The 26,392-nt window shown below is 39.1% G+C and overlaps 4 protein-coding genes across 7 annotated transcripts; 2 read left to right on the top strand and 2 right to left on the bottom strand.

Annotated features, from left to right (window-relative positions):
- Positions 1-50: 50 nt before the first annotated feature.
- Positions 51-5,261, bottom strand: LOC133859679 (phosphate transporter PHO1 homolog 9). 2 transcript variants are annotated; one of them, XM_062295178.1, is made up of 13 exons: positions 4,602-5,261; positions 4,089-4,428; positions 3,950-3,998; positions 3,799-3,870; positions 3,580-3,709; positions 3,346-3,466; positions 2,875-3,133; positions 2,687-2,791; positions 2,551-2,595; positions 2,037-2,186; positions 1,628-1,909; positions 1,360-1,499; positions 51-423 (listed from the first exon to the last, which is right to left on the bottom strand). In XM_062295178.1, exons 1-13 carry the CDS (start codon positions 5,140-5,142, stop codon positions 324-326), a joined length of 2,334 nt encoding a protein of 777 aa, XP_062151162.1. In that variant the 5' UTR covers positions 5,143-5,261; the 3' UTR covers positions 51-323. The 2 variants fall into 2 exon arrangements, with proteins under 2 accessions (XP_062151162.1, XP_062151163.1); XM_062295179.1 differs by having other exon boundaries at positions 4,089-4,520; positions 4,602-4,726.
- A 9,568-nt stretch (positions 5,262-14,829) lies between these two features.
- On the top strand, positions 14,830-18,907 carry LOC133861243 (transmembrane emp24 domain-containing protein p24delta9-like). Its single transcript, XM_062296981.1, has 4 exons — positions 14,830-15,289; positions 15,650-15,859; positions 17,531-17,607; positions 18,487-18,907. The coding sequence occupies exons 1-4, from the start codon at positions 15,077-15,079 to the stop codon at positions 18,629-18,631; spliced, it is 645 nt and encodes a 214-aa protein (XP_062152965.1). The 5' UTR covers positions 14,830-15,076; the 3' UTR covers positions 18,632-18,907.
- An 855-nt stretch (positions 18,908-19,762) lies between these two features.
- On the bottom strand, positions 19,763-22,213 carry LOC133859677 (uncharacterized protein At5g39570). 3 transcript variants are annotated; one of them, XM_062295176.1, is made up of 3 exons: positions 21,175-22,213; positions 20,801-21,060; positions 19,763-20,077 (listed from the first exon to the last, which is right to left on the bottom strand). In XM_062295176.1, the coding sequence occupies exons 1-3, from the start codon at positions 22,154-22,156 to the stop codon at positions 19,979-19,981; spliced, it is 1,341 nt and encodes a 446-aa protein (XP_062151160.1). In that variant the 5' UTR covers positions 22,157-22,213; the 3' UTR covers positions 19,763-19,978. The 3 variants fall into 3 exon arrangements, with proteins under 3 accessions (XP_062151160.1, XP_062151159.1, XP_062151158.1); XM_062295175.1 differs by having other exon boundaries at positions 20,801-21,174; positions 21,205-22,213; XM_062295174.1 differs by having other exon boundaries at positions 20,801-22,213.
- A 351-nt stretch (positions 22,214-22,564) lies between these two features.
- On the top strand, positions 22,565-26,089 carry LOC133859678 (pectinesterase 31). Its single transcript, XM_062295177.1, has 6 exons — positions 22,565-22,914; positions 23,019-23,123; positions 23,742-23,819; positions 24,316-24,503; positions 25,064-25,237; positions 25,632-26,089. The coding sequence occupies exons 1-6, from the start codon at positions 22,669-22,671 to the stop codon at positions 25,792-25,794; spliced, it is 954 nt and encodes a 317-aa protein (XP_062151161.1). The 5' UTR covers positions 22,565-22,668; the 3' UTR covers positions 25,795-26,089.
- The last annotated feature ends 303 nt before the right edge of the window (positions 26,090-26,392 follow it).

Below are 26,392 nucleotides of genomic sequence, written 5' to 3'. Positions count from 1 at the left end.
AGTCTGGATTGCTTCCTCTTTCTGTCTTTAAATGGAGCATATAGTGTTCCATTATTGGTGCTAATAGAGCATAATACTTTGAACCAACATGGGTTGGAAGTAATTTATTGTACAATCGAGCTCTGCACATTGTAGCCAAACCCAATTCTTTGTATTGACATTTAGAGTACGTTTATCACACGATACTACTTGCCTTTTTGTTCTCTCCTTATCAAGCATTTCAATTTCACTCATATGATCAAGAAAACGTAAACAAAAAGTAAAAAAGGAATTTTTCCCATATATGAATAATGATAATCTTCATTCCTCTGTGCTGTACATGTCTATATGTCTTTGTCTTCATCGTCGCCATAGTTAAAAGGTAGGGGCAATGACTTGAATGCCCGATACTTGCCAACATTGTTCAGGTGTTCATTCTCCAATCTGATCAGTTTAACATCAAATTCTTGTTAGGCATATGAGGAGGTTTTGAAGCCCTGGAGAGCCCTGAACAGCTGAGCTTTTGGGTCTATGCTCAAGTCAGGTCCCTCCAGGTTCTTATTGTAAGCAGTTGTGAAACAATTTAACAAAGCATAAACTGTTACGAACAAAAGAATTTTTGTCGGTATATTTGCATTTGGTATTTTTTAACAACTAAACTTGCTTATCACAGGTTTGAAAGTGATTCTTAGAGGTAAAACGCCACTCCTGTGGGCTCTTTTGAAAAAATTTCTATGCGCTTCCTGGGCAAACTCTAGCATGTTTTTCCACAATCCCCAAAGACATTCACATCAGTTTTAGGTGCAAGTTATGCCTTTTCCAACAAGATTTCCCTCCAGGGAAAAGGTGTTTCACTCACTCTTGTGAACATTGGCAGTTTCATAGTGATCCGACTTTCCTTATGTGTTGTTCGTTCCCCTCTTAATTCTCAATTTGGCAGAGATTGTAGGTGAACCTTCTCCACCAACTTGCTTCTTATGAAATTAAACTGAAGATTCCCCCACCTAATTGGCTAATCATAAATTGATTCATGGTCGGTGGCTTTCATTCACAATAATCTACTTAGGTAACCTACCATTACAATATTTCATGTCATTATGTCTTTTTGACTACTTTCATACAGAATGGCTTCTGATTTTTTTTTTTTGTTCTTCTTCTGGGAGAATGGCTTCTAAGTTACACAAGTGCATATTATCGCACAGATAACATCTAATATTGCTGTACATGGATGCATACGCTTGTGGCCTTGTGGGTGCTTTAGATCTTGAGTTATACCCAAATTACAAGACTCCCTTGCTAATAACAAATCACTTAGTTGTAGGTGTGTACTAATAACTAGTTGGGGGATTGAATACTACAGAAGAGCATAGCATAGCATACCTGAAGAAATTCCAAATGCCACGTCGAAGGATCTCCAAGCAGGCAACTATTGCAACCAAGGCTTGTTTATGCAAGAAAGGTGCTTCCTTAAAACCTAAGACTGACTGCATCCAAGCAAGTCTCAGTAGAACGTTCAATACCTGCAGTTGGCCAAAGTTTTTTAGCTAAAAAAGGAGAAGACTGGAACTTGAGTATTCCTCCAACAGCTACAATCACCACCCAAATGAAATTGCTAAAGAAAATTAACAACAGTCACTTATATTCTTACTATAGCTGCAAAGTAAACATTTTTGTTTGCTACAAGGAGTTTATCTCTCAGCCAGGGGTTTTTGGAATTCCTTCTCAAAAGACCCCAATCTATCACAATGTCCCAATATGTAGCAGCAATTGTTGCAACACCTGAACTGACTGCAGCTATGATTTTCCAAGTCTTCATCCCCCTTTTCAAATCATAACTTGTCCTCATGGCAACTGCAATTATTATTGAGAAGAACTTCAGCCCATTAAGCCCATGCATTGCATCTTTCTCTTCTACCAAGCGTCGAAGGCTCTAAAACATTAGACTGTTGTCAGCAAAACTGTTTCCATAAGCGTTAAACATGTATATTCAGCATATCAAAGAAACCTAAAATAGCACTGTCATTGCTGCCAGAAATGTATGCATCGCCATGGTATACCTGAAGGAAACGGGTCCAGTATGGAATGATCGCTACAATAAAATAGAAACTCTGAAAAACCTTACTGTCACCGCACTTGTTTGATCTCTTTCTGAAGTCACCCCAACCGTAATAGCAAACATAAAATTCCAAACTTCTGAAGGCCTGCACCTGAAATTATATGACAGTGAAAAAAAAAAAAATTACACTTCTGGTCTGTATCTCTAATACATAAAAAAGGTGAGTCAAAGAAAAACTACAAGCAAGGACTTATATACGGAATTACGGATATAATGCATCAAGAAACAATGTTAATGAAAATGTGGAAAGAAGCACAACTTCAGAGCTGACAGAGCAGTCACTTTCTATCAAAATCTATGTGCTACTTAAGTGCCTAGATAGAATGGGAAAATATTTACCAGGAGCTTTCATGATGAAGAAAGCTAATATTGTCGATCTTGAAGCAATCTACCATGCAGTACAAAGTAACTCAAAAGCATGACAAGTATCAATATGTTGAAACATGATGTCTAACCTGGCTAGTTAGCTGGTCTGCCAAGAAAAAGTCTGGGAGGGTAACCTGCAGGTGGAAAAAGGAGAAGATTAAACTTGTGTTTTTATGTCAGAGGAAGTGAATGGCATGGCTGTGTAGAAATTCTCATTCCCACTACCTTGTAAAGAGGAGCACAAAGACAACGAAACGAAGATCGGATGAGGAAGAAGCGACTTGAACGGTATATGACATTGAAAGGACAGAACAATATAAGAAGCACAACCTGCAATAAAGGATCAGCACTGATCAGGCAAATTTTATTATATGAAAAGTTTGATTAAATATAGATTCTGTACTTAAGCTTACAATAAGTAGACCTAAAGGGACTAGTTCAGTTAAGGCTGTGAAGCTTTTTGTTCTTGGGTCCATCTCCATATCTAAATTTGAGATGACACCAGTCAATGCCAGCAGACCAAGACATGAACTAAGAAGAAATACTTCTCTGTAACCCAACCCTGTTCCTTGCTTAAAGCCGAAAATAAATGAATAATTGACTCTATAACGCCTCCAGAAGTATATGTTTGCAGAGTACATGATCATATGTAGGACAATGAATCCGAACAAGCTGCAAAAATGTGCAGCAACATTATTATACTGAATAATTTCAGTACTACACAATTTTAGGAGAGAATTTTTTTAGAGTTCAAAACAAACAAAGAAACCAAAATAAATGAACAAATGAATAATCATGAAAAACCAAATGGATTTGTAGAGGGGAAAGTTTTCTTCACACATGGATACATCTGAGAAGCTTTTACTTCTACACCTGGAACTTACCTGTAAAGAGGAAATATGTTTTCCATATACCGACTACGCCCCTCACTCTTCAGAATATCTCTTGCATGTACAAGCACAACAATAGCTGCTACAAGTGCAAGTGAGCAGCCAGACAAGAAACCTGCAGGTTTAGAACATTTGAGAGGATTTATATAGATTGATTTTTGAGGAGCATAGATGATAGCTAATCTGTGTTTTTCATTCAAAACATTTGCTTCTGCTAGCACATCTTACCCAAGGAAAACGTAATTCTATGTCTTTCCCTTCTGGTTGTTGGTCTTAAAATCTTCATTCCTTTTCTACGATTTCCATTTGCAAAGTGCTTAATGAAGGTAATCTCTACCCTTTCCATGAGTCTAGTAACCTATGGAGTCACAAGATGGACAAGAAGGCGAAGTTTCGTAATAGAATCCATTCGAGTACGTAAGCTGAATTTCCTGAACTATCACTAACCTCATCAGAGCTACCCAGATAAGATTTGTCCACCATCTCCATGTAAGTCATAGATGCATTCCTTGATGTGATCTGTGCTAATAAAGTTAGTACACTCGGAACATAGAACTAGCAGTTTTAGATTGACGAACTAGAAATAGTAATTTTGGACCTTATCATACTTCTTCATGATCTTTGAAAAAGCCAATAGATTCAAGAAGCTGTTACATTCATTAGCTCTAGGGTCAGTTAAACTCCACAAAGAGCACAGAAAAAAATAATCACATTGTTGTTAACCATATATATGTTACCTGTAGCTCTTCAGAAGTAGGAGCTTTCTATTGAATTCAATAAAAGCCCGTGTCATTTGTTCCTCTGCTTTCCTCAGCTCTCTCTTGCTGAATGAAAAGTCCGAATTTGAACTCATGAGGATGCCTTTCAAAGTAGATACAGGAGTCTCAGTTGTGACATTGATCTTTACATGATCCAAGATTTCTAATGGAGCCGGCCTAAAACCCCGGATTTCCACCTTCTTTCCGTTGCTATTCCTCCGGTCACCGGTTTTTTCTACATTGTCTTCTTGTTTTTCATCTTCCAAACGTCCTTCACTGCTCATCTCAACTTCTTGAATCACATCCATATGCGACCTTCCTTCAAATTGAAAACAGTATTGTGAATTTTGAATGGATGTAACTCTCATCCAAATTCCAATAACAATCCCAATTTCATAGCCACTTCTTGTACTATACTAACCACGAAGACAGAAAAATAAGTAAAAATATATATATATCAATGTTGCTCAAGATTGGTCTTTTCCTCCTTACCTGGTTTTCTACTAGGTGAGGATACCACATTGCTTGGAAGATTTTTCCCTTCAGATTCCACCACCGGATTCTCTACCTTTATTCGAAGAGCAATCAAAGCATCCATCTGCTTGCTCAATTCCTTTGCCTCCTCCATCACCTCTTCGACCTTCATTTTGTAAAAGTTAATGACTTTATTAAACTCATCATCAAGCCTCCTAAAGAACACAAGCTCGTACTCTCCGCCAATCTCCGAGGACATTAGGAACATGGTTTGGTGGTTCCCTTCTGATCCCTCTTGCTGCACTGCATTGACAAGAATTACTTCATCCTCGTTCATCTTCGGGGAGCTTCTGTGGCGGCTAGTAAGCCCACTAAAAGCTCTGTAGAGGGACACCCTTCTTTTCAGAGTCCCTCGTGAGGTTGATGCCATTGGCGTCGATGCGTTTCTCTGCCTGAACCGCAAGATATCTTTCAAGACTGTTTTGAGATAGTTGTAGTCCATGTACGCTTCTTGCCATTCCTGCACCATCTGTGACGCGAATTCTTTCCCGAACTTCATCTTCTTTCAAAAAAACAACTGCTTTTGCAGATTAGTTTATCCTTGCGAGCAATGAAGAGTACTTGTTCATCTGTCCTTGGCAATTGTCTTAAAGTTGATATTGTTTTTGTTCACCTAACCACCAAAAAGTTTTAAAAGAAAAGTGTATTTCAACCTGCTCCTATTAACATAAATTTATAAGAGACTTTTAGTAAAAGCGGTACTACTTTAACGACGCTGTCTCTGAATAGGCCTGTAAAATTTGCACTAGTGAATAATGTGTATTGCTAAAACGTCAACACGTCCTGCAAATAATAGTAGGATTTGAGACCACTCATCTAGCTAGCTTATGAAGATTGCAATAGTCGATAAGTGTTGGGTGGTCTCTCATACGTGGGACAGGGGCGGAGCTACCTTGAGGCTTGGGGGGCCTGAATAAGTGTTGGGTGGTCCCTCCTACGTGGGGGACAGGGGCGGAGCCACCTTGGCTTGGGGGCAAGCCCCAAGGTTCTCCCAAAAAAAAAAAAAAAAATTAAAATTTTACCCCAAAATTTATTATTTTTTTTAATTTTGGCCCCTCCAAAACTTTTTTTTTCAATTTGGCCCCTCCAACTTTGGGAGACTGGCTTCGCACTGGTGAGGGACCAACCCAGGCCAAAGAAACAGTGCGTGACTTGCGACCAAAGAAAAGGAAAAAAAAACAAAAAAAGAAAAGAAAAGGCTTGCAGTTTTTTTCAAGCCTGAAACAGAGAGGAAAGTACTTAATTTTTTGAAAACAAGCTCGAGCAAACAGTGAGGGAGGAGAGAAAAATAGTGTTTACACATACCCATTTCCGTTAGAGATTAGAGGGTCATTTATGGTCCGATCTTGATGAAATTTCAATATGTTGTTCCTGACGACGAGGGCTATGCATTGACCGGTGTCGATCGTTGGACTTCATCTCCAGTTGCTCGGTTGTTCATCCCCACTTGGTGAGACCTTTCTTTGTTGTTGATTGGAATCCACTTTTGAAGTGATGAATTTATGTTTTAATCCAAAAATGTGTGTATTCTTGATGTGGTGATAACCTCTAGATATTGTTCTAGAGAAGACAATTTGTAAGCCCATTATTGTTGATAGTAGAAGTTTTAACTGGACTAGGTCCCGTGATTTTTCCCTTCACACCGGAGGGTTTTCCACGTAAAAATTTTGGTGTCTTGCTTGTGGTGGTTGCTGGATTTATTTTTCTGCATTGTTCTTGTATGAGTTGATATTTTAGTGCTAGCTAGATTGATTATTTAATTTACACAAAGAGAGGTAGATATTTTTCGCTGTAATTTTATTATTGACATTCACACCAACAATAAGATTACGACATAGTTTTCAAGACGTCTACTGCCCAACCAGAAAAATGCAGTACCACTCATCTGCATATTTGGTGCAAAACAACGATGAAATGGATACAAAATGAAATGGAGAGATCCTATTCCCCCCAAAAGGTAACAACAGAATTAAAGAGACAGGAAACAGATGGAGCATTTATATAATTGCGGGCCACCTTTTTATACAGATGAGTATTCACTGCAGTAGCCAGTAGCCACTAGCCAGTACCATTTATCAAGCCAAAGATGAATTTAACTTCCATATCTAACCTTCAAATATGGATTCTTTCCCGAACTTCATCTTCTTTCAAAAAAACAACTGCTTTTGCAGATTAGTTTATCCTTGCGAGCAATGAAGAGTACTTGTCCATCTGTCCTTGGCAATTGTCTTAAAGTTGATATTGTTTTTGTTCACCTAACCACCAAAAAGTTTTAAAAGAAAAGTGTATTTCAACCTGCTCCTATTAACATAAATTTATAAGAGACTTTTAGTAAAAGCGGTACTACTTTAACGACGCTGTCTCTGAATTATAGGCCTGTAAAATTTGCACTAGTGAATAATGTGTTTTGCTAAAACGTCAACACGTCCTGCAAATAATGGTAGGATTTGAGACCACTCATCTAGCTAGCTTGTGAAGATTGCAATAGTCAATAAGATTACGAATTTGCGACATAGTTTTCAAGACGTCTACTGCCCAACCAGAAAAATGCAGTACCACTCATCTTCATATTTGGTGCAAAACAACGATGAAATGGATACAAAATGAAATGGAGAGGATCCTATTCCCCCCAAAAGGTAACAACAGAATTAAAGAGACAGTGAAACAGATGAAGCATTTATATAATTGCGGCCCACCTTTTTACACAGATGAGTATTCACTGCAGTAGCCACTAGCCACTAGCCAGTGCCATTTTTTTTTTTTGCACAGAAGCAGTAATTATTAATTAAGCCACACCAAGCAGCTGCCACAGCAGGCATCAAATTTACTACAGAACACAGCATTAAGCAGCCAGCTAGCCCTTCTATTTTTCTTCTTTCTGAATGCCATAAGGTCCATGCAGAAGTATTTAATACTAGTCAAGTACTATTACAGACAGAGTTTTCCAATGCAGGAGTATTTAATACTAGCCAGTGCCATTTATCAAGCCAAAGATGAATTTAACTTCCATATCTAACCTTAAAATGGATAAAATTTCCAGCCACATCTCTGACTCTTAGCTTCAGTAACTTTCTCCAACACCACGAGCAACCAATAGGCACTTTTAACTCTTCAAAAGTTTTAACCACCACCTTTCTTTCCCCGCCCTGGTTTTTGGTGGTACCCGTCATCGCCTTGTGAGTCCCGTTGGAGAGAGGCCTTCCAGTGGTGGGGTGTTGTCGTCACGCGCCGCCACTGGTGACTCTTAGTCCCTATCCTCTCCCGGGCCTGTGTTGTAGTTTTAGTTTCTGTTTGTTTTAGTTACTTGGATTTTTGTTTCCCTTTATGGGATATTATTGTATTTGAATTTGTGTGTATTTGAATTTGTGTTGGCTTTTCTTTTTTTCCTGTAGTCCTATTTTTGGACTCGAACAACACTTTTACTGTGTCAATCATTTGTTGGTGGTTGCTACCTCTCAAGTGAAGTAGCAGATGAGCTTGTCATAATCTATCTTCCTTTAACTTTTAAAATTGCCTTGCGCGGCACCTTGAAAGGATTGAATCATTTGTTTGTTCCATTTCCTACATTTTGTAATTACTTCAGCGGAATCAGCGTTGTTTTAGTTTGGTTTGCGTCTACTATAATTACTCTCAAATGGAGAAGCAGATGGACTTGTCCTAATTTGTCTTCTTTTAACTTTTAAAACCGTATTGCGTGGCACCTTGAAATGACTGGATCATTTGTTTGTCCCATTTCCTACGTTTTGTAACTACTTCAACGGAATCAACGCTATTTTAGTTTGGTCTGGATCTACTGTTGGTGAGCCCACTCATTTTTCATTAATTGGATCGCTCACTTCTTCTTTTTTTGAGATCAGAAGTGGGAATGAACCCTAACAAGAATTGCAGAAGAAGGAAAAACAGAGCATAAGAAATGGAGAAGAAAAGAATTCTTGATTGATATTATGCACTCGGTGCTATCAATATATAAAGACTTTACAAAGGAATAAAAAGGCTAACAAAAGAATAACCAAACGAATCTATAATGTACAACTCATTCTAACAAAATACAGAATATACATTCCAGCTCAGCACAATTGTCTTGGAAACCTTCTAGAAAGCGTCTATGTAAGATGCTGAAAATCAATCCATACACCTATTGGTCGATGGTCTTCATAGGTGGCTTATTATAATTGTGATACTCCCCCTCAAGAGGAAGATATAAATTAAATAGATTCATCTTGGACGTAAGAAATTCAAAAGCAATTCTGCCAAGGGGTTTGGTAAAAATGTTGGTAACTTGATGCTGAGAGGTAACATGCATGGTGCGTAGCAGACCTTGCTGGATTTTATCACGAACAAGATGACAGTCTATGTAGATGTGTTTAGTGCGTTCGTGAAATACTGGATTTGCAGCAATGTGGAGAGCAATTTTGCTATCACAAAAAAGTAGAGCAGGCTGTGGATGGAGAATGGTGAAATCCCGAAGTAAAGCAAGTAGCCAAGTAAGTTCACATGAACAAGAAGCCATGGAGCGGTACTCGGCCTCAGCTAATGAGCGAGAAACAGTATGTTGTTTCTTTGATTTCCAGGAAATAAGAGAAGCACTAAGGAAAACACAAAAACCGGTGGTGGAGCGGCGAGTATCAAAGCACCCTGCCCAATCACTATCACAAAATGCTTTAAGTTTAAAATCAGAATGAGATGGATACAAAAGACCTTGACCTGGAGCTTGTTTGAGGTAACGGAGAACCCGGAGAGCAGCATCCATATGTGGTTGGCGAGGAGTAGCCATGTATTGACTGAGAACTTGAACTGGATAGGCGATGTCAGGACGTGTGATGGTCAAATAGATTAAGCGACCAATTAATCTTCTGTACTGAGAAGGATCAGAAAGAAAAGTTCCATTGTCCTTGGAGAGTTTGAAGTTGGTTTCCATAGGAAAGGCAACTGGTTTTGCTGCAAGGAGCCTACTGTCTTGAAGAATTTCAAGTGCATACTTGCGCTGGCAAACAGAAATGCCAGAAGAATTTCGAGCAATTTCCAAGCCTAAGAAGAACTTGACTGGCCCCAAGTCTTTAAGGCGAAATTGTGAGTTAAGAAACTCAGTAAGAAGAGTAACAGTTGCATTATCATTACTGGCAATGAGGATATCGTCAACATAAACCAGTAAGGCAATAAAAGAAGTTCCTTGTAAACAGGTAAACAGTGAGTAATCAGCTTTGGATTGTACAAAACCATGACGGATTAGAGTCGTGGAGAACTGAGAGAACCATTGTCGAGAGGTCTGTTTTAAACGGTATAAGGACTTTGTAAGCCTGCAAACCTTAGACTCCCCCTTGGTAGCAAAACCAGGTGGAAGTTGCATGTATACCTCTTCATCTAAGGTACCATGTAAAAAGGCGTTGTTGACGTCGAGTTGATGCAAACACCAATAATTGGCAGCAGCAAGGGCAAATAATAAACGGACAGTGGTAAGCTTAGCCACTGGAGAAAATATCTCATGGTAACCAAGGCCTTCACACTGAGTGTACCCTTTTGCAACTAACCGGGCTTTATACCGTTCAATTTGGTTGGCCATCAGACTTGTATTTGACTATGTATACCCATTTACAGCCGATTGGTTTCTTGTTGGGAGGTAAGTCAACAAGAATCCAAGTATGATTCTCCTCAAGGGCAGCAATTTCAGCTTGCATAACTGCTCTCCAATGAGGATGCTTGACAGCCTGATGATAAAATTGAGGTTCGAAAACTGAAGAAACAGACATGCTAAAACACAAATGATTGTTAGAAAGTTTTGGTAAGAAAGAACAGAAGAAAGGGGATATTTTGTACCTGAGGAAGGTACAGAATCAGCTAGAGGAATGGAAGGAAGTGAGTAAGGAGAAGTAGCTACCTGGCAGTGAAAGTCGGTTAGATAACGAGGAGGATGTTTGACTCGTGTAGAGCGACGAAGAGGAATGATAGGGGGCTGAGAAGAGGCAGAAGAAATAGGAGGGGAATGAGAAATGGCAGGCGACAGAGAAGAAGATTGATTCGATGGTTGAGTAAGAGGGAGAGGAATACAAGCATGAGAGGAACTATCTGTAGTATCAGGAGAGGAAAGTGGAAAAACAAAACAACCATCGGAAGTGGGATGTAGAAGATGGGAAGCATAAGGAAAAACAGATTCATGAAAAGAAACATCCCGAGAAATGAAAATGGATTTGGTGTGAAGATCAAACAAAGTGTATCCTTTAACACCGGATGGATAGCCTAAGAATAAGCATGGTTTAGCTCGAGAATCGAATTTGGATCAAGAACGAGTTAATGTTGAGGCATAACATAAACTGCCGAATACCCGTAAATGAGAATAAGTATGGGGGTTTTGGTAGAGAATCTTGAATGGTGATTTGTTTGAAAGAGATGGGGTGGGGATCCTATTGATTATGTGTGCAGCAGTAAGAATGCACTCTCCCCAAAAAAATAAAGGAAGATGTGCTTGAAATCTTAAGGAACGAGTTACATTGAGTAAGTGTTGGTGTTTACGCTCAACCACGACGTTTTGTTGTGGTGATTCAACGCAATTACGCTGATGTAAAATACCTTTGGAGGCAAAAAATTCAGACATAAGAAATTCAAGACCATTATCTGTACGTAAGCTTTGAATTTTATAAGGGAACTGAGTTTCAACGAAATTAACAAAAGATTGGAAAAGATAACGAGTTTGAGATTTATGTGTCATTAGAAACACCCAAGTAAATCTACTATGATCATCAACCATGGTTAAAAAATAATGAGAACCATTTGTTGATTTAACTGAGAAAGGACCCCATATATCGCAATGAACTAGTTCAAAAGGTGACTTAGTGGATGAATTGCTAATAGGAAATGGAAGTCTCTTTTGTTTAGCAAGTGGACATATGGTGCAAACATGTTTGGAATTAATAGAAATGTCTAGAAGATGATAAATGACCTAAGCGATAGTGCCAAATATCATTTGATACATTTTTGATTGAAACAGCAGAAGAAACAATTTAACAAATTTTGATTGCACCAAATAAAATAAACCATCTTTCTCTTCACCCACTCCAATCGTCCCTCAGCTGGTCAAATTCTGCACAAAACAAAATTTGTGAATAAAAATAAGACAACAATGAATGGATTTGATAAGTTTGCTGGCAGAGATAAGATTGAAAGTGAAATATGGAGCACAAAGGACGTCAGTTAAAATCAGGGAATCTGAAAATTTAACGGTGCCAATATGCGTGACCAAAGCAAATTGGCCATTGGGTAATTTGATGTGTGAAGATACAACTGTAGTAATAGTTGTGAAATGGAGGATAGAACTGACCATATGGTCAGTGGCACCTGTGTCGATGATCCAAGATTGTTTATGATGACATTTGGATGCAGTAGTGAAAGTTGTAGATGAATAAAATAAATAGAATGTTGTTTATTCAATGCAGTGGAAAGAAATGTACCTGTCACCTTTGAGAATAGGTGATCCTGGTGAGGGGAACTACCTACTTGATGAACAGCAGGCGAAAGATCAGAGGGAGCGGGTTTGATGAGAGCTAGCAGCTGCTGACATTGCTCTTGTGTGATGGAGAGGTGAGGAACCGGCTGTTGGTCAGAGTTCTGAATATTATTGGCTGAAGGAGAACCTCCTTTGTTTCGGGTGAACTTAAAACCTAGCGGGTAACCGTGTAGGCGATAACACTTTTCCATCATGTGCCCAATGATTCCACAATGGCTGCAAGTAGGTTTATCTTTGCGCAGACCCTGTGGCTTGCCAGAGCGAGATTGAGGTGAAAAAGAAGTAGATTTACTCATCATGGCAGCAGAAGTGTGAGTAAAATAACCAACAGATGCAGAGGCCTCACGTTGGCGTTCTTCTTGAAGCACTAAGGCAAAAACCTTATTAATTTGAGGCAAGGGGTTGATTAACAAAATCTGTCCACGAATATGGGAGAATGTATCATTCAATCCCATTAAAAACTGAAAAACGTATTCATGATGGAAATACTCATGGATAGTTTTCATGGACCTACAAGAACAATAAGGAATGGGACGATAGTTACTAAGCTCATCCCATAGTGCTTTGATCTTAGTAAAGTAAGCACCGACGGAGAGATCATCCTGGGAAAGGGCAGATATGGATTTCTGTATCTGGTAGATCTTAGGCTCGTTCTTCTGTGAGAAACGTTCCTTGAGATCGATCCAGACATCCGCAGCATTATCAATATAGATAACACTGGCAACAATATCTTTAGAAACCGAGTTTAGGATCCATGAGGTAACCATCGTATTACAACAAATCCAGGCATGGCATTCAGCGCCTGGCTCGTCGGATGTCTTACTCAGTGAACCGTTTAAGAAGCTAAGTTTGTTCTTAGCGGTGAGGGCCATCACTATGGAACGATTCCATGTGTGGTAATTACCACCATCAAGAAGTTGAGAAACAAGAACAGTCCCTGGACTATCTCCATGGTGGAGATGATAGGGAGAAGAGTCGTCAATAGTAAAGCTCGAAGAAGACATGAAAAGTTTTGAGGAATTCTTTCAAAAGAGGTCTGATACCATAACAAGAATTGCAGAAGAAGGAAAAATAGAGCATAAGAAACGGAGAAGAAAAGAATTCTTGATTGATATTATGCACTCGGTGCTATCAGTATATAAAGACTTTACAAAGGAATAAAAAGGCTAACAGAAGAATAACCAAACGAATCTATAATGTACAACTCATTCTAACAAAATACAGAATATACAATCCAGCTCAACACAACTGTCTTGGAAACCTTCTAGAAAGCATCTATGTAAGATGCTGAAAATCAATCCATACACCTATTGGTTGATGGTCTTCATAGGTGGCTTATTATAATTGTGATAAACCCTTATAACATTTTCTTCTAATCAATTTAAAAAAAAAAAAAAAAAAAAAACTCTTCAAAAGCTCTTCCTACACCACAAAAACACCACTCTTTTAACCTTGCGGGAGTTTTATGTCAATCAATTTAAATTCAATCCAATTTACTAAACTTGATGGCTTAGTTCATATTTGACTGGTCGCGATGGCGTGCAATATTTAAGGTATTGTAGATGGTGCAATAACTCTAATTTGAAAAGAGAAGGGGGTGGCCGCGTGCTTGGACATCCCAAACGGCCACCAACCCTGCTATGCAAGCTATTTATTCTCTAATTTCTTTTTATCCACAATTCAGTCTATTCTTTTAAAATAAATGGTACAATTTAGAGATATTGCACCATGTGCAATGATCTCAACCCATGTTTGACAATCTCGTTTTCGTTGTTCATTTTATTTTTGGTCTGTTCGGTTTTTTAGAAACCGCTATAGATCCAAATTTGTAGGGATTTTCAAACTCATGATGGTTTTACCCATCATAATGGGCCGCGGCTTTCATTTGCTGCATTTTCAAGTGACTTTTACATTCCTTATTTCCTTTTAGTGCATTGAGGACCTGAGGTATTAGTAGTTTGTCTAGATTAAGTTTCTCAGAAGTTGAGCTTGTATTTAATCCTTGGCTAATCTTGTCACTAAAAGATGCAATCTTTTAACGCATGCGTGGTAGAATCACAACCATTAATCGATAACAATTGACATTACCTTACAGTGGACAATCTCAGGAAGCGGCATATCATCATTGTGGACAGATGTTGCTTGTGCAAGAGAGATAGAGAATCTGTGGACCATCTTCTTCTTCACTGTGATGTGGCTTACACTTTGTGGACTAATATTTTTAATCGTTGTGGTATGTATTGGGTTATGCCGAGAGGAGTTATTGACTTGTTTGCTTGTCGGTGGAAGTCTGAAAGGCCGAAGAATGCTGCGATTTGGAAGATGGTGCCTATTTGCATCTTTTGGTATGTTTGGAGAGAAATATATCTCAGATGTTTCAAGGATTTAGAGAGTTCTATAGAAGATATTTTAACTTTGTTTTTTCATACGTTGTATCTTTGGACAGTGGCATTTTTGTCCCAACTAGCTATTAACTTTGCTGATTTCATTGTTCGTTTTTCTATTCCTAGTTAAGTATTTCCTTTTGTATACTATCAGTAGTATATTAGGGGGCGCCTTACGCTTTCAATAAATCTAAATTTACTTATTAAAATAAAAAACAATTGACATTAATCGAACTCTATGGTTGATTTACTTAAAAAACACACTATATATCTAAATCATTGCACAAATTTTTGTTCATAGATATTGCTCCACACTGTCAATTCAGGTGGTTGGAGACGGCCGGATCTAGAAATTTGCCGTCGAATTGCTAGTGTGTGAGAGATTTCAATTTAAAGAAAATGAATTATACGAAGACATGGCAAAATTTCATTGGTTTTGAACTTTGAAGATATCATTACTTTGTAAAAGAGCCTTAAACACAGCCTTTAGAATCCCAGAAGCTTTAAGCTGCACACCCAATTCTCTGTTTCCTTTTTCTTCTGAACGCGTAATGTCTGAGTTATTGGTAAATCTGCATCTAATTGTAACCATAGGACTAATTTTCACAATGCCCGCGCATTCGATGCGTTTCGACCTGGTATCGGGCATCACAAAATGCATATCGGAGGACATCAAGAGCAACTTCATGACCGTGGGAAAGTACAGCGTCATCAATCCCAGTGAAGGGTTTCCTGTTCCTGATGCTCACAAGATCACTGTCCGGGTAATGCCGTCAGAAACCCAAGTTGTTACTATTTTTCTTTATGTGGGTCTGTGTCTATATTTCCATATCTGTGTATGTCCAATGCAGAGTGTTTTCTCCTTTCTCTTTATTATTATTATTTTTTTTGGATTTTTTTTTTTTGTGGGTAGATAGATGTAAAAAGATATTATCCATAGAAATCGAACGCACTTTCTTTCGAAAGAACATGTTAGATTATATTCTACAATTATTAGTGGGTTGTTTTTCTTTTTCTTTTTCTTTTTTCTTTTCTTGAATTGCAGATAATGATGTGAGAACAAGGTCTAATTCTTGGGCTTGGTTTGGGGGGATTAATGTGGAAATGATTGGGGTTGTTGTTAGGTGACCTCGCCCCAGAGTAGCAGTTATCACTATGGAGATCATGTGGAAGCGGGTAATTTTGCATTTACTGCGGCTGAATCTGGTGATTATACAGCTTGCTTTTGGGCGCCTGATCATAAGCCCCCAGTTACAGTGACGGTTGATTTTGATTGGAGAACTGGCGTTGCAGCAAAAGACTGGTCGAAGGTTGCTAAGAAAGGGCAGCTCGAAGTAAGTGATTATTCTGTCGTTCGTTAATTTGGTTTTCATTTGTCTTTGGTGCCAGTTGAGATTGGTTGCAATTTAAGGAGTTGCTATCTTGTTGACTTTGAAATTATGGTGTTACTGCTGCATAATATTTGTCTTGGATGTGAGAGTGATAGGGAAAGTCACTTTTTTGGTTATTGCTTAATTCATTAGATAAAGATTTGTCTTTTTTCTCCATTTCTAATTATTGCTTCACCTATTTGAATCTGCTATGATTTGAAGTATATAGTATAATACCAACCACCCATTGGAAATGAAACAATGATGCCGTGATGACATTCTTTATAGAAATGACCTTATATAATATGGGGTTTCTGTGTCCGAACAATATTGAACTTGTGGATTCATCTAAGAAGGCAATATGTATTTTAATAATTCTGAGTCATAAGTCCAGAAATACAGTTTGGACCTACTGCAATTGTCTTCATCCGATATATGTTACTAGATTTGGTCTAACCAAGACAACTGTTGGGACTTCATGTTTACTTAAAGTTTGACGAATATTTGTCCTTGAAATCTTGTGCAATAATGGTCAAGTTGTAGTGGGATCAAAAGTTGCATACTTGATTGAGCATGTGCAACAAAACATGTGGCCTTTGATTATTTACATTCCTGCATGTTCTATTTCATTGCATCAAACATTTGTGATTGGTTGGAAGTTGACTGTCTTGTGACCTCCATCATCTCATTTACTAGCCAGTGAACATGCATTGATTCGTCGGTCAAATGTTACATAACACAGTTTTATGTGGTTTGCTTTTGTTGTCTGGTGTGTGTTGACTTAAAAACTGAGCAAATCTTCAGTTCTTCAGCTTATGTTTTAGTGTCATGAGCCTCTTCATTGTCCTTGTGGCCCTTCCTATGAAAATATGTCAACTCATATAGTCAGCAGCTGTTGAAAACATTGAATACTTCCTAAATATGGAGAAACACTTAGTGAATGAAGCTTCTGCAAATTTCCCTAGGTTGCATTGGTAAATTTGGTTACACAATGGTGAGAATGTATATCTGAAATTGGCAATGGGCAGTTTACAACAGCTACAGCCTTATAAGGATCACTTGTTTCCATTTAAGAAACTCAAGTTCCTCAGTGTTCAGTATATTGTGTTTGAATATTTTCTCTAGTCTTTAATGTCTGGTATAACAAACCATAACTTCTTAAACATCCTGCACTTCAGTGCGTTTTACTGCAAAAGTTATACCACTGTTTTACAGTTTTTTACTTGTATATCGTGATATTGTGATCAGTTAATGGTACTTGAATAATCTTACGAGAATCCATGGTTTACGCTGCCACGGGAAAGATAAAACTTGTAATTCAGTGAATTATAAGCAGAAAGATATCAAGTCATGGGTGTGGAAGGCCCACTTTTAGGATCAAATTAGGAATATGCATAAAATATTTTCAATTAAATTATCCCATTCCTTGTTATGGGATGTATTCTTCTAGCTCACTATACTTGGGCTAGTAGTATTTGACATTTTTACAAACTTATATTCCTATTATCATCTCAATTGTTCTGGTTCTTCAGTTTGGTGATTTTTTTGGTTATATAACAGATCCAAGCAGCTAACAGAAAGATATGCTTAGCATTGTCTGCTGATGAATTTTTTTTTTTTCATATATTGTGCTAGGTGATGGAACTTGAGTTGAAGAAATTGTATGACACTGTCACTTCCATTCACGATGAGATGTTTTATCTTCGTGAGAGGTACAAACACAATTTATTTTCTATGAATAAAAATTCAGTAATATATTGCACTCGATTTGATTCAACTTATACCCTTGCTACATGCCTACTTGTGTTTATTTTTGGGGAAGAAATATGGAAAATTGTCATATTTTTTCTAAGAAGAAAGTAACTTATGTAACCTTTTGCTGCAAATTGACCCTCACAGGAAAAGACACATTAAAGTCGATTGGAATTGCCATCTCAATGGCTTAGGTGTGCGTGTGTGTGAGGGTGATATCCTGGAAAGTTTAGTCCCACATTGGGTGGGTAGATTGTGAAGGTATTGCAGGGGTACTAAGTTTCACATTGGTTGTTTACTAGATGAGAAAATGTTATATAAGTGTGTGTGTGTGTGAGAGAGAGAGAGAGAGAGGGTGATATCCCGGAAAGTAAAGTCCCACATTAGGTGGATAGATTATGAAGGTGTGGTAGGAATATTAAGTTTCACATTGATTGCTTACTATATGAGACAAGGTTATGTAAGTGACTCTAGAGAGCTCCAATTATAACTTTGATTATTTCTTTTGGGGTAATAAAACAAATGTGATTAGTGCTTTTCTTGGATCGTGATAGAAAGAGAGACTACGAATCTGAAAATGCTCTCTAACTGAGTCGTCTATGATGTTAGTATCTAAGATTCAGTTTTTGGTATGTAAACACACTACACTTTCTGTCTTTGTAGCCAAATGGGAAAAGTCAGTCAAATTTATTTTCCTTCATTAAGCACTTTGACTTTGTAAAATCATTTACCTCAAGACCTTGGATCCTAATAAATATCTGTGTTCTGGATTTATTTTCGCTGTGGGGCATCATTCCCTTTTGACTATATCTGATCTATTTTTGTCCTTGGTGATCTAGGGAGGAAGAAATGCAACAACTTAATAGAGCAACTAACTCCAAGATGGCTACCTTTAGTTTCCTCTCGATCGTGGTTTGCTTGTCGGTGGCCGGTTTGCAGTTATGGCATCTGAAGACATTCTTTGAGAGAAAGAAGCTCCTCTAATTTTGCATTGGCCTATAAATTTTACACTTATCTTGTCTTCTAAGTCGTTAGTTCATTAGATGTATGATCCTATTTTGTACTTTGCTTTTTTGATGTTTTGTGAGCTATACATATTATCACCAATGTATTTCTTTCAAAATGCCCAGAGTGGACTTGCTATGATCCTTGGGTTTATGTGGTTTGTGTGTTAACCCCGCAAATAGTTGCACCTCCCATTGGCATAGGCATGCAGAAGTTTATAGGAAAGTTAATTCTGAAATTGTTCATAGCCATTCAGCATATAGTTGTCCATCACACAGACAAAACTTTTGTCATGCAGAACAAGAAGCCGGTGGTTCCTTGGATTGAGATTCATAGTAATTAACTGTTCAAATTGTAATTACTAGTAATATGGATAGTTATTATGAAAGAGCCCATGTAAGAACTAGTCAAAATAGGTGGCCAAACAATCCAAAATTTATTTGGACAGTTAATTGCTGCCCTGTTGATTGATTGATTCGTGATATCGTTGCTTCTTCAACAAGTATCCTGCCAAAAACTCATCATCCTTGGTCCCTATAATTTATTTCAGGCCATGTAAATCATTGCCGAGAGTACTAAATTTTGTGAATGTTGAATATACTTTTATAACTACTCACAAAAAAAGAAGAGTCTCTTCCTCAAGTTATATTGGTTAAGCCGGAAGGTATAACGTTGTCCACCGCTTAACTAACTGCAAGTGCTACTCCCTCCACATTTTTAAAAAGCGGTTAGAATGAGACACTGACCGTTGACTAACCATTTACCCGCCAACCCAACAATAATGCCAAGATGCCCATATACGACGTCGTCCCTGCCGATATGCTTCGCTTTGCCACGGTCAATGGTCTATATGCAAAGATTGGCAAATGCTTTTTAATAGATGTTTTGAAAAAGCCTTCTGATGTAACAAAAATGAAAGTAATTTTGCCTATTTTGTGAATGTTTTATGTTGTTTGTTAATATTCTTATTTTGAAAACAGAAATAAAAAATGAAAAATGAAAAAGCGTTAACAAACAAAATCGTCGGTGAAGAACTCCGGAGATACCGGCCTTGTAAAAACCTTGAAACCCACAAACATGTAACATCACAAGCTAAAAAAAAGAAAAAACTATGATCAAACACACCAGCCCAAATGTCTGGGACTTTATTTAGAAGCACACACAGAGACATAAACGAGTTTATGTAGGCAAATAGTCTAGAGTTTAGAGCACTCAAGACTTGAACCAGTGCAACACCACTTAAAACACTCAAACGAAGTCATGCCACCCTTTATTTAGTAGCTCATTAGGGCATGAATCCCATTCACAAGGCAACCTGCATTGCAATCACTCATCATCATAGCTCTTGCGGTGGTGCTGATGGTGGTGCCTAGATCGGCGCTTCTCCTCATCATCATCATCATCATCAGAGCCATCATCATCTCCCTGCCACATTCAGCATGTATATCATCAGATAAATACAAATTTCTCGACACACAAACAAAATTCCAACAGCTCTATTTGAGTTTGCTGATCAAAATGCGTCCATGACTTTGCACACCCGGACGAAAAATCGCCCCTTCATGGAAAATAATTTTTGTGGAATGTCTTAAATGATAAAATTCTGATCCTGAAATTAGAGAATAACAAGCCTAAGTTGATGATCATGTCTTTTGTCTCCATTTCACATATGCCAACCATCTAAACTCACTCGCTGTCAGCCTATACAGAATTAGTTCTACCACTTCTGTTGATTTATGAATGCCCTCACCACATCAAGTACTAGTGCAACAATGAGAATAGTAGCTTAAAAATCAAAGCTTTAGTCAACATAAAAAAAAAAAAAAAAAAAAAGTATGCAAGAACTAAGACAGAATTGCAACTACGATCGTATATTTGAATGTGTTTGATAATTTCCTACAATTCCAATCATGAAAAACTCATACAAGAGAAATCACATGTGACATACTTCAGTTATGCTAAGCTAACATATAATAATAATAATAATAATAATAATAATAATAATAATAATAATAGTAAATCATCAATCACAGAAAGATATCGTAATCGATATAAACAAAAGAAGAAGCTGCTAAATGATCAAAGATTATGGTCCGAAAGTAAACATATATAAGAGGGTAATGGTTATTCAAGGACAGAAATGCTCACATGTTTCTTGCGCCCATAGCCCTCTTCACCCTCTTCACCATACCCATACTTGCGCCTCCCACCCTCATCCTCATCATCATCACGCCTCTCATACTTGGGCTTCTCATAGCTCTCCTCCTCGGACCGCCCATAGCTCGGCCTTCGAGGTGGCTCTTCCCCATAGATCGGCCTTGGAGGTGGCTCGTCCCCGTAGCTCTCCTCCTCGGACCGCCCATAGCTCGGCCTTCGAGGTGGCTCTTCCCCATAGCTCGGCCTTGGAGGTGGCTCGTCCCCGTAGCTCTCCTCCTCGGACCGCCCATAGCTCGGCCTTCGAGGTGGCTCTTCCCCATAGCTCGGCCTTGGAGGTGGCTCGTCCCCGTAGCTCGGCCTTGGAGGTGGCTCGTCCCCGTAGCTCGGCCTTGGAGGTGGCTCGTCCCCGTAGCTCGGCCTCTCACTCCTCCCTCCATACCCACCACCACCCTCTTCCTCTCCATAACCCGGCTTCCGCCCGTACCCAGATCCGTACTCCGACCCGGGTGCCTCATACTCGGTTTTCCGACCATAGCCTGATCCGTACTCAGATTCCGGAGCCTTGTATTCGGTCTTCCGGCTATACCCGGATCCGTATCCCGGTTCGGTCTCTTCATTCTCGCTCTTCCGCCCGTAACCGGATCCATATTCCGGTTCGGTTTGCTGCTCATACTCACTCTTCCGGCCATACCCGGTACCGTATTCTGATTCATGCTCGCTCTTCCGCCCGTACCCCGATACGGGTTGCTGCTCATACTCACTCTTCCGACCATCCCCAGATGCATATTCCGATCCGGTCTGCTCATCCTCACTCTTCCGCCCGTACCCAGTTCCGTACTCCGAACCAGGTTCTTGCTCATACTCACTCTTCCGGCCATATCCAGATCCATATTCCGACCCGGGTCGCTGTTCATGCTCACTCTTTCGGCCATACCCAGATCCGTATTCCGATCCGGGTCTCTCCGATCCATACTGCGGTCCACCATACCCAGGCCTGTTTACTCCAGAAGCCGGAGGAAACCCAGAACCCGGTTCAGGCCTCGCTTCGTAGCCACCCTCTCCGGGCGCTGGGCGTCCGGGTCGAGGCTGGAATCGGGCGTAGCTGCTGTACTCAGTGTCGAGGGCCTCGTCGGCGTAGGCCGAGGGCTCGGAGTTGGACGTGTACTGGGGGCGATCGTAGTCGAAGTCATCGGTAGGGGAGGATGAGAGAGGGTAGCAGGTCTCATCGGACGGCGGGAGAGGCCGGCCGTAGGTGAGCGCGATGTCGTAGCCGCCACCATACGGCGTCGGATCGTACTCGTCGAAGTCGTCGACAGCATCATCACCATCACGAGAGAAATACGGCATTGTTTCTTGTTTCTGGTTTGGTTTTATGCGATCTGAGAAATGAACATTGAACAGAGACCTGAGATTGGGATTTTTATTGTTGACAATTTTTGGTGACCTACAAAAACGTCGTCGTTTGTGACAATGTGGACACGTGGTGAGGCTATCAATTATGAAAGTGAATATGATGGGTCTATAAGATAAGGATAGCGGGCCCACGAAGTCCATATTCACTCGAAGTCTCGAAAATGTCCCTGTACCTGTTTACTTCACAAGAGCCAAAAGGCCCAAATCCATGAAAGAAGCGCACAGAGTAAACCAGAGGACACCCACAGACTAAAATTTCCCACCTACTGCTTAAACAAAGCCAGCCAAAATACTGAAAATAGTGAAATACATTCCATCTCTCAACAAGACAAGAAACCCAAGTATAGATCTTCTAACGATTTCTTTTCTATTCGCAAACCCAGAACCCATTCCATTTCCATTGGAGAGAGAGAGAGAGGAGAGCAGAGCAGAGCATCTCAATACCAATGGCGGCATGTGTTATAAAGGTGTCACAGGACGGGAATGGGGACTATGGGACGGTGCAGGATGCCATAGACGCGGTGCCACTCGGCAACACGCGTCGGACCGTGATTCGTGTGGCGCCAGGCATCTACAAGCAGCCGGTGTACGTGCCAAAGACCAAGAACTTCATCACCCTGGCGGGTCTCAGTCCGGAGGACACCGTGCTCACCTGGCACAACACCGCCTCCTCCCAGATCGAACACCACCAGGTAAGGTTGCACTCGGTGTGTGTGTGTGTGCTACCACCCATCTGGGTTTTTGAAGAATATTTTTGTTGATTTTTTGGGTTGTGGATGGGTGATGGGTCTTGCAGGCCTCTCGGGTGATTGGGACTGGGACGTTTGGGTGTGGGAGCACTATTGTGGAAGGGGAGGATTTCATTGCTGAGAATATCACTTTTGAAAATTCTGCTCCTCAGGTAATCTTTGAGAATACTTAGTGAATTCAATTTTTTTTTTTGGTTCATTTTTCTGGGATTTTGTTGTTGCTCTAGCTGGGTCAATTTAGTTAATGGGTGTTCGCGTAGATATGGTAGAAATTGAGTTTTGGGGTTTTAGGAAATGGGTAAGTTGGAATCTATGGATTTAGGTTTTTGATATGCCCAAAATTGCACCTATTAAGTTGATCTGCGAGTATTTGTTAAGTTCTGGCCTTTTTACTTCCCATTGAAAAAAAAAAAAAAAAAAGGAGAGAGAAAGGCTTTTAGTTTGTTGGTCATGTTGGAAATTATAGTCTGGGCGTCTGCGTTTACTCAGAAGCGTGCTTCTGACTTGTTTAATGAATACATTGTGCTCTTGGTTATTTGGGTATCGAGCATATCGGAAACTTTTTTTTTTGCGGCTTTGAACATACGCAAAGGTGCATTTATAGTGGGGTTTAGAATAGTCAGAGGCTTGATTTCTTATCGTGATTTTTTTAAAATTTTTTTACTATTTATCTTCCATGGAATATGGTTGCTTGAAATTTTTAATTTCACTATAATCTCTTAAGCGGTAACATTGACTCAACACTTAGTTTTTGGTTTGCTTTTTGGTAGGGTTCAGGTCAAGCTGTGGCAATTAGAGTAACAGCTGATCGATGTGCCTTCTATAATTGCAGATTCCTTGGATGGCAGGTATATGCATTGCGTCATTCTCGGTTATTTTGTGGGTTAATGACTTTAACAGTGCATTCTTGAGTTGTTAGATTACTAACAACTTTTCAATCGCATGAAAAGTTTTTTTTACATCTTGCAATTTCTTAAAGCAACCAACTAATTGGTGGATGATAAATAGAACTTCCATGCTCTCTGGCAATTAATACATATTTTTTCTATAAATAATCAGGAATGCTCTTTGTAGCCAATAATCAGTCAGATTTATTTATTTATTTGTTTTTTTAAAGTCAAGGGAATTGGATGAGTTCTTTGAGTTTGATTTGCATAGTTAGTTTGCAGGCAATATCTAGTCCGTAGTATCTTGAATCAACTGAGGGCCTTGGCTAGCAAACTAGATGTTTGAATGTGCTGTTTGATTGTCTGCATTTGTCTTCTTCGTTTCAGGACGACCTAGACAAGTTATCCTAGACATAATTATACCTAAAGGATCCTTTTTTATATGATTCTGATGCAGGATACTCTGTACCTGCATTATGGAAAACAATATTTGAAAGATTGCTATATTGAAGGAAGCGTGGATTTCATCTTTGGCAATAGCACTGCTCTCTTGGAGCATTGTCATATCCACTGCAAGTCAGCAGGTTTCATAACTGCACAAGGCAGGAAATCTTCTCAGGAGACAACTGGTTATGTGTTCTTGAGGTATTTACTTGACCAGTCTTTACCATATCGTCTTCAGTAAAACATCTTGGTTTCTTACCCAAATACTTTGAATTGATAAGTTATATTTGGAGCATCATGATGTGGTCATCTTTTCTCTAGAGTTCCCATTAATTATTGCCGACATCTACTCCAGACCCCAGACTTCAAAATCATATACCAGTTATGGGCAATAGCAAAGCCTAGAGAGGCACCTAAAACTCATTTGCATGGCTAGTCCTGAAAAGGCAAGTTAAGTTGCAATAGTTTGACAACTTGACTTGTGGCATAGGAATCTTTACGATTTGTGCCCCTATTTTTATTGAATTTGAATTTCTTTTCCCTCTTTTTATTTTCTATTATATGAAGTATTTGCCGTAAATATAGTGCAAGCTAAAAAAATTGTATGGCTTTCATACTTTTTCTGGTCGAAGTAGCAAAGGCATTCTTTGAAGATATTAGTCAGTCATACCTGATCAAGGATTCATCTAACTTTTGTAGTTATACCTTTTCCTTCAAACGCTTCTATCTTTGTCACCTATGAATAATTTGTCTGGATGCAGATGTGTGATCACTGGCAATGAAGGGGCTTCATACATGTGTCTTGGACGACCATGGGGACCTTTCGGGAGGGTGGTCTTTGCATACACATATATGGATGCATGTATTAAACATGTAGGGTGGGATAACTGGGGCAAAACAGAGAATGAGAGAAATGCCTGCTTTTATGAATACAGGTATCTCTAATATTTAGTGCTTCCTCCTTCCATCAAATGTTGAAAACTTTTCTTAACTTGTGAAGTGAGTGAATTTGATCCAGCTATCAGGGGCTTGAGTGAGCTTTGATGATGCCTTATGTTATATTAAACTACTTGAAATATAGACGTGGGTTTTTGTACCAAAAAGAATAACAGAATAAAAAGGGAAAAGTAGATTTATTAGAATTGAGTCTAGGTCTGATTGATTTTGCATTTCTTTCCTTGGCTTTTGAATGTCAGGGATTCTTTAGGAAAGTGCTTCCTTTCATTCCTCTGCAGCTTCTTCACCTGCATTCTCATTAAAATGAGTAAATGCGCCCGCCCATTGTTTGAAGAGCTTTTTGAGAAACTTACAAATAGTTTGAAAATGCAGGTGTTTTGGGCCGGGTAGTTGCCCGTCAAAACGGGTCACATGGGCTAGAGAATTGGTAGATGAAGAAGCAGAACAGTTCCTCATGCATGGTTACATTGACCCAGATCAAGAAAGACCTTGGCTTGCCCAGAGAATGGCCTTGAGGATACCATATTCTGCATAGAATTAAGTTAATTGAAGGCGAGGTGCTGAAGATTCCGAGCGACCAATGAAAAGAGCTGGATTTCTCGAAATCTTATTAGCTCCACGTGAAAAGTGTGCATGATGAGGTTATTCTGGCGTTGGTTTGTCAAGATGCAAGAGATAATAATGTGGTGCCCAATGATGTATGAGCTTCTTAGCATATGAACACACATTCCTTACGCTATGGTCTATGGATCGGAGTTGTAGGGGAGCTAAATGTCTATGTATGTATAACATGCCTATTACCCGTTCTTAATAATATATATATATATATATATATATATATATATATATATATATATATTTGTATGTATGCATGTATGTATTTTTGGTCCTAGTAGTTTGAGGTTTTTTTTTTTTTAAAAAAAAACTAATAGAATCTTAGCACTAATTAAATAGTGACACGTGTCCGGTTTTCTGAATCACTATATATGAAAATAACATAGTGGACTTGACAGCAAGGTAAAGACTCCCTCATAGCTATAATTTTATCAAGGACTAAGGAGTATAATTTATAGAGTCATCCATCCCAAAATATATATATATTCCCTTGCAAAAAGTGGACCCCCAAAATGAAA

This window comes from Alnus glutinosa, chromosome 2, assembly GCF_958979055.1.
Source record: "Alnus glutinosa chromosome 2, dhAlnGlut1.1, whole genome shotgun sequence".
Classification (NCBI taxonomy): Eukaryota; Viridiplantae; Streptophyta; class Magnoliopsida; order Fagales; family Betulaceae; genus Alnus; species Alnus glutinosa.
The sequence above is the reverse complement of the archived record's forward strand: the minus strand, read 5'-3'. Positions and strand labels throughout refer to the sequence as shown.

Excerpts from the sequence above, each read along its gene's own strand:
- LOC133859679 (XM_062295178.1), bottom strand. The coding sequence starts at position 5,142 with ATGAAGTTCGGGAAAGAATTCGCGTCACAGATGGTGCAGGAATGGCAA. Across the intron at positions 3,999-4,088 it reads CTACTTCTGAAGAGCTACAG|CTTCTTGAATCTATTGGCTT; the intron begins GTAACATATATA and ends TGAATGTAACAG. Across the intron at positions 1,500-1,627 it reads ATGTTTACTTTGCAGCTATA|GTATTGAACGTTCTACTGAG; the intron begins GTAAGAATATAA and ends GGCCAACTGCAG.
- LOC133861243 (XM_062296981.1), top strand. The coding sequence starts at position 15,077 with ATGTCTGAGTTATTGGTAAATCTGCATCTAATTGTAACCATAGGACTA. Across the intron at positions 15,290-15,649 it reads CTCACAAGATCACTGTCCGG|GTGACCTCGCCCCAGAGTAG; the intron begins GTAATGCCGTCA and ends GGTTGTTGTTAG. Across the intron at positions 15,860-17,530 it reads CTAAGAAAGGGCAGCTCGAA|GTGATGGAACTTGAGTTGAA; the intron begins GTAAGTGATTAT and ends ATATTGTGCTAG.
- LOC133859677 (XM_062295174.1), bottom strand. The coding sequence starts at position 22,156 with ATGCCGTATTTCTCTCGTGATGGTGATGATGCTGTCGACGACTTCGAC. Across the intron at positions 20,078-20,800 it reads GCTATGGGCGCAAGAAACAT|GGAGATGATGATGGCTCTGA; the intron begins GTGAGCATTTCT and ends TGAATGTGGCAG.
- LOC133859678 (XM_062295177.1), top strand. The coding sequence starts at position 22,669 with ATGGCGGCATGTGTTATAAAGGTGTCACAGGACGGGAATGGGGACTAT. Across the intron at positions 22,915-23,018 it reads CCCAGATCGAACACCACCAG|GCCTCTCGGGTGATTGGGAC; the intron begins GTAAGGTTGCAC and ends TGGGTCTTGCAG. Across the intron at positions 25,238-25,631 it reads GCCTGCTTTTATGAATACAG|GTGTTTTGGGCCGGGTAGTT; the intron begins GTATCTCTAATA and ends TTGAAAATGCAG.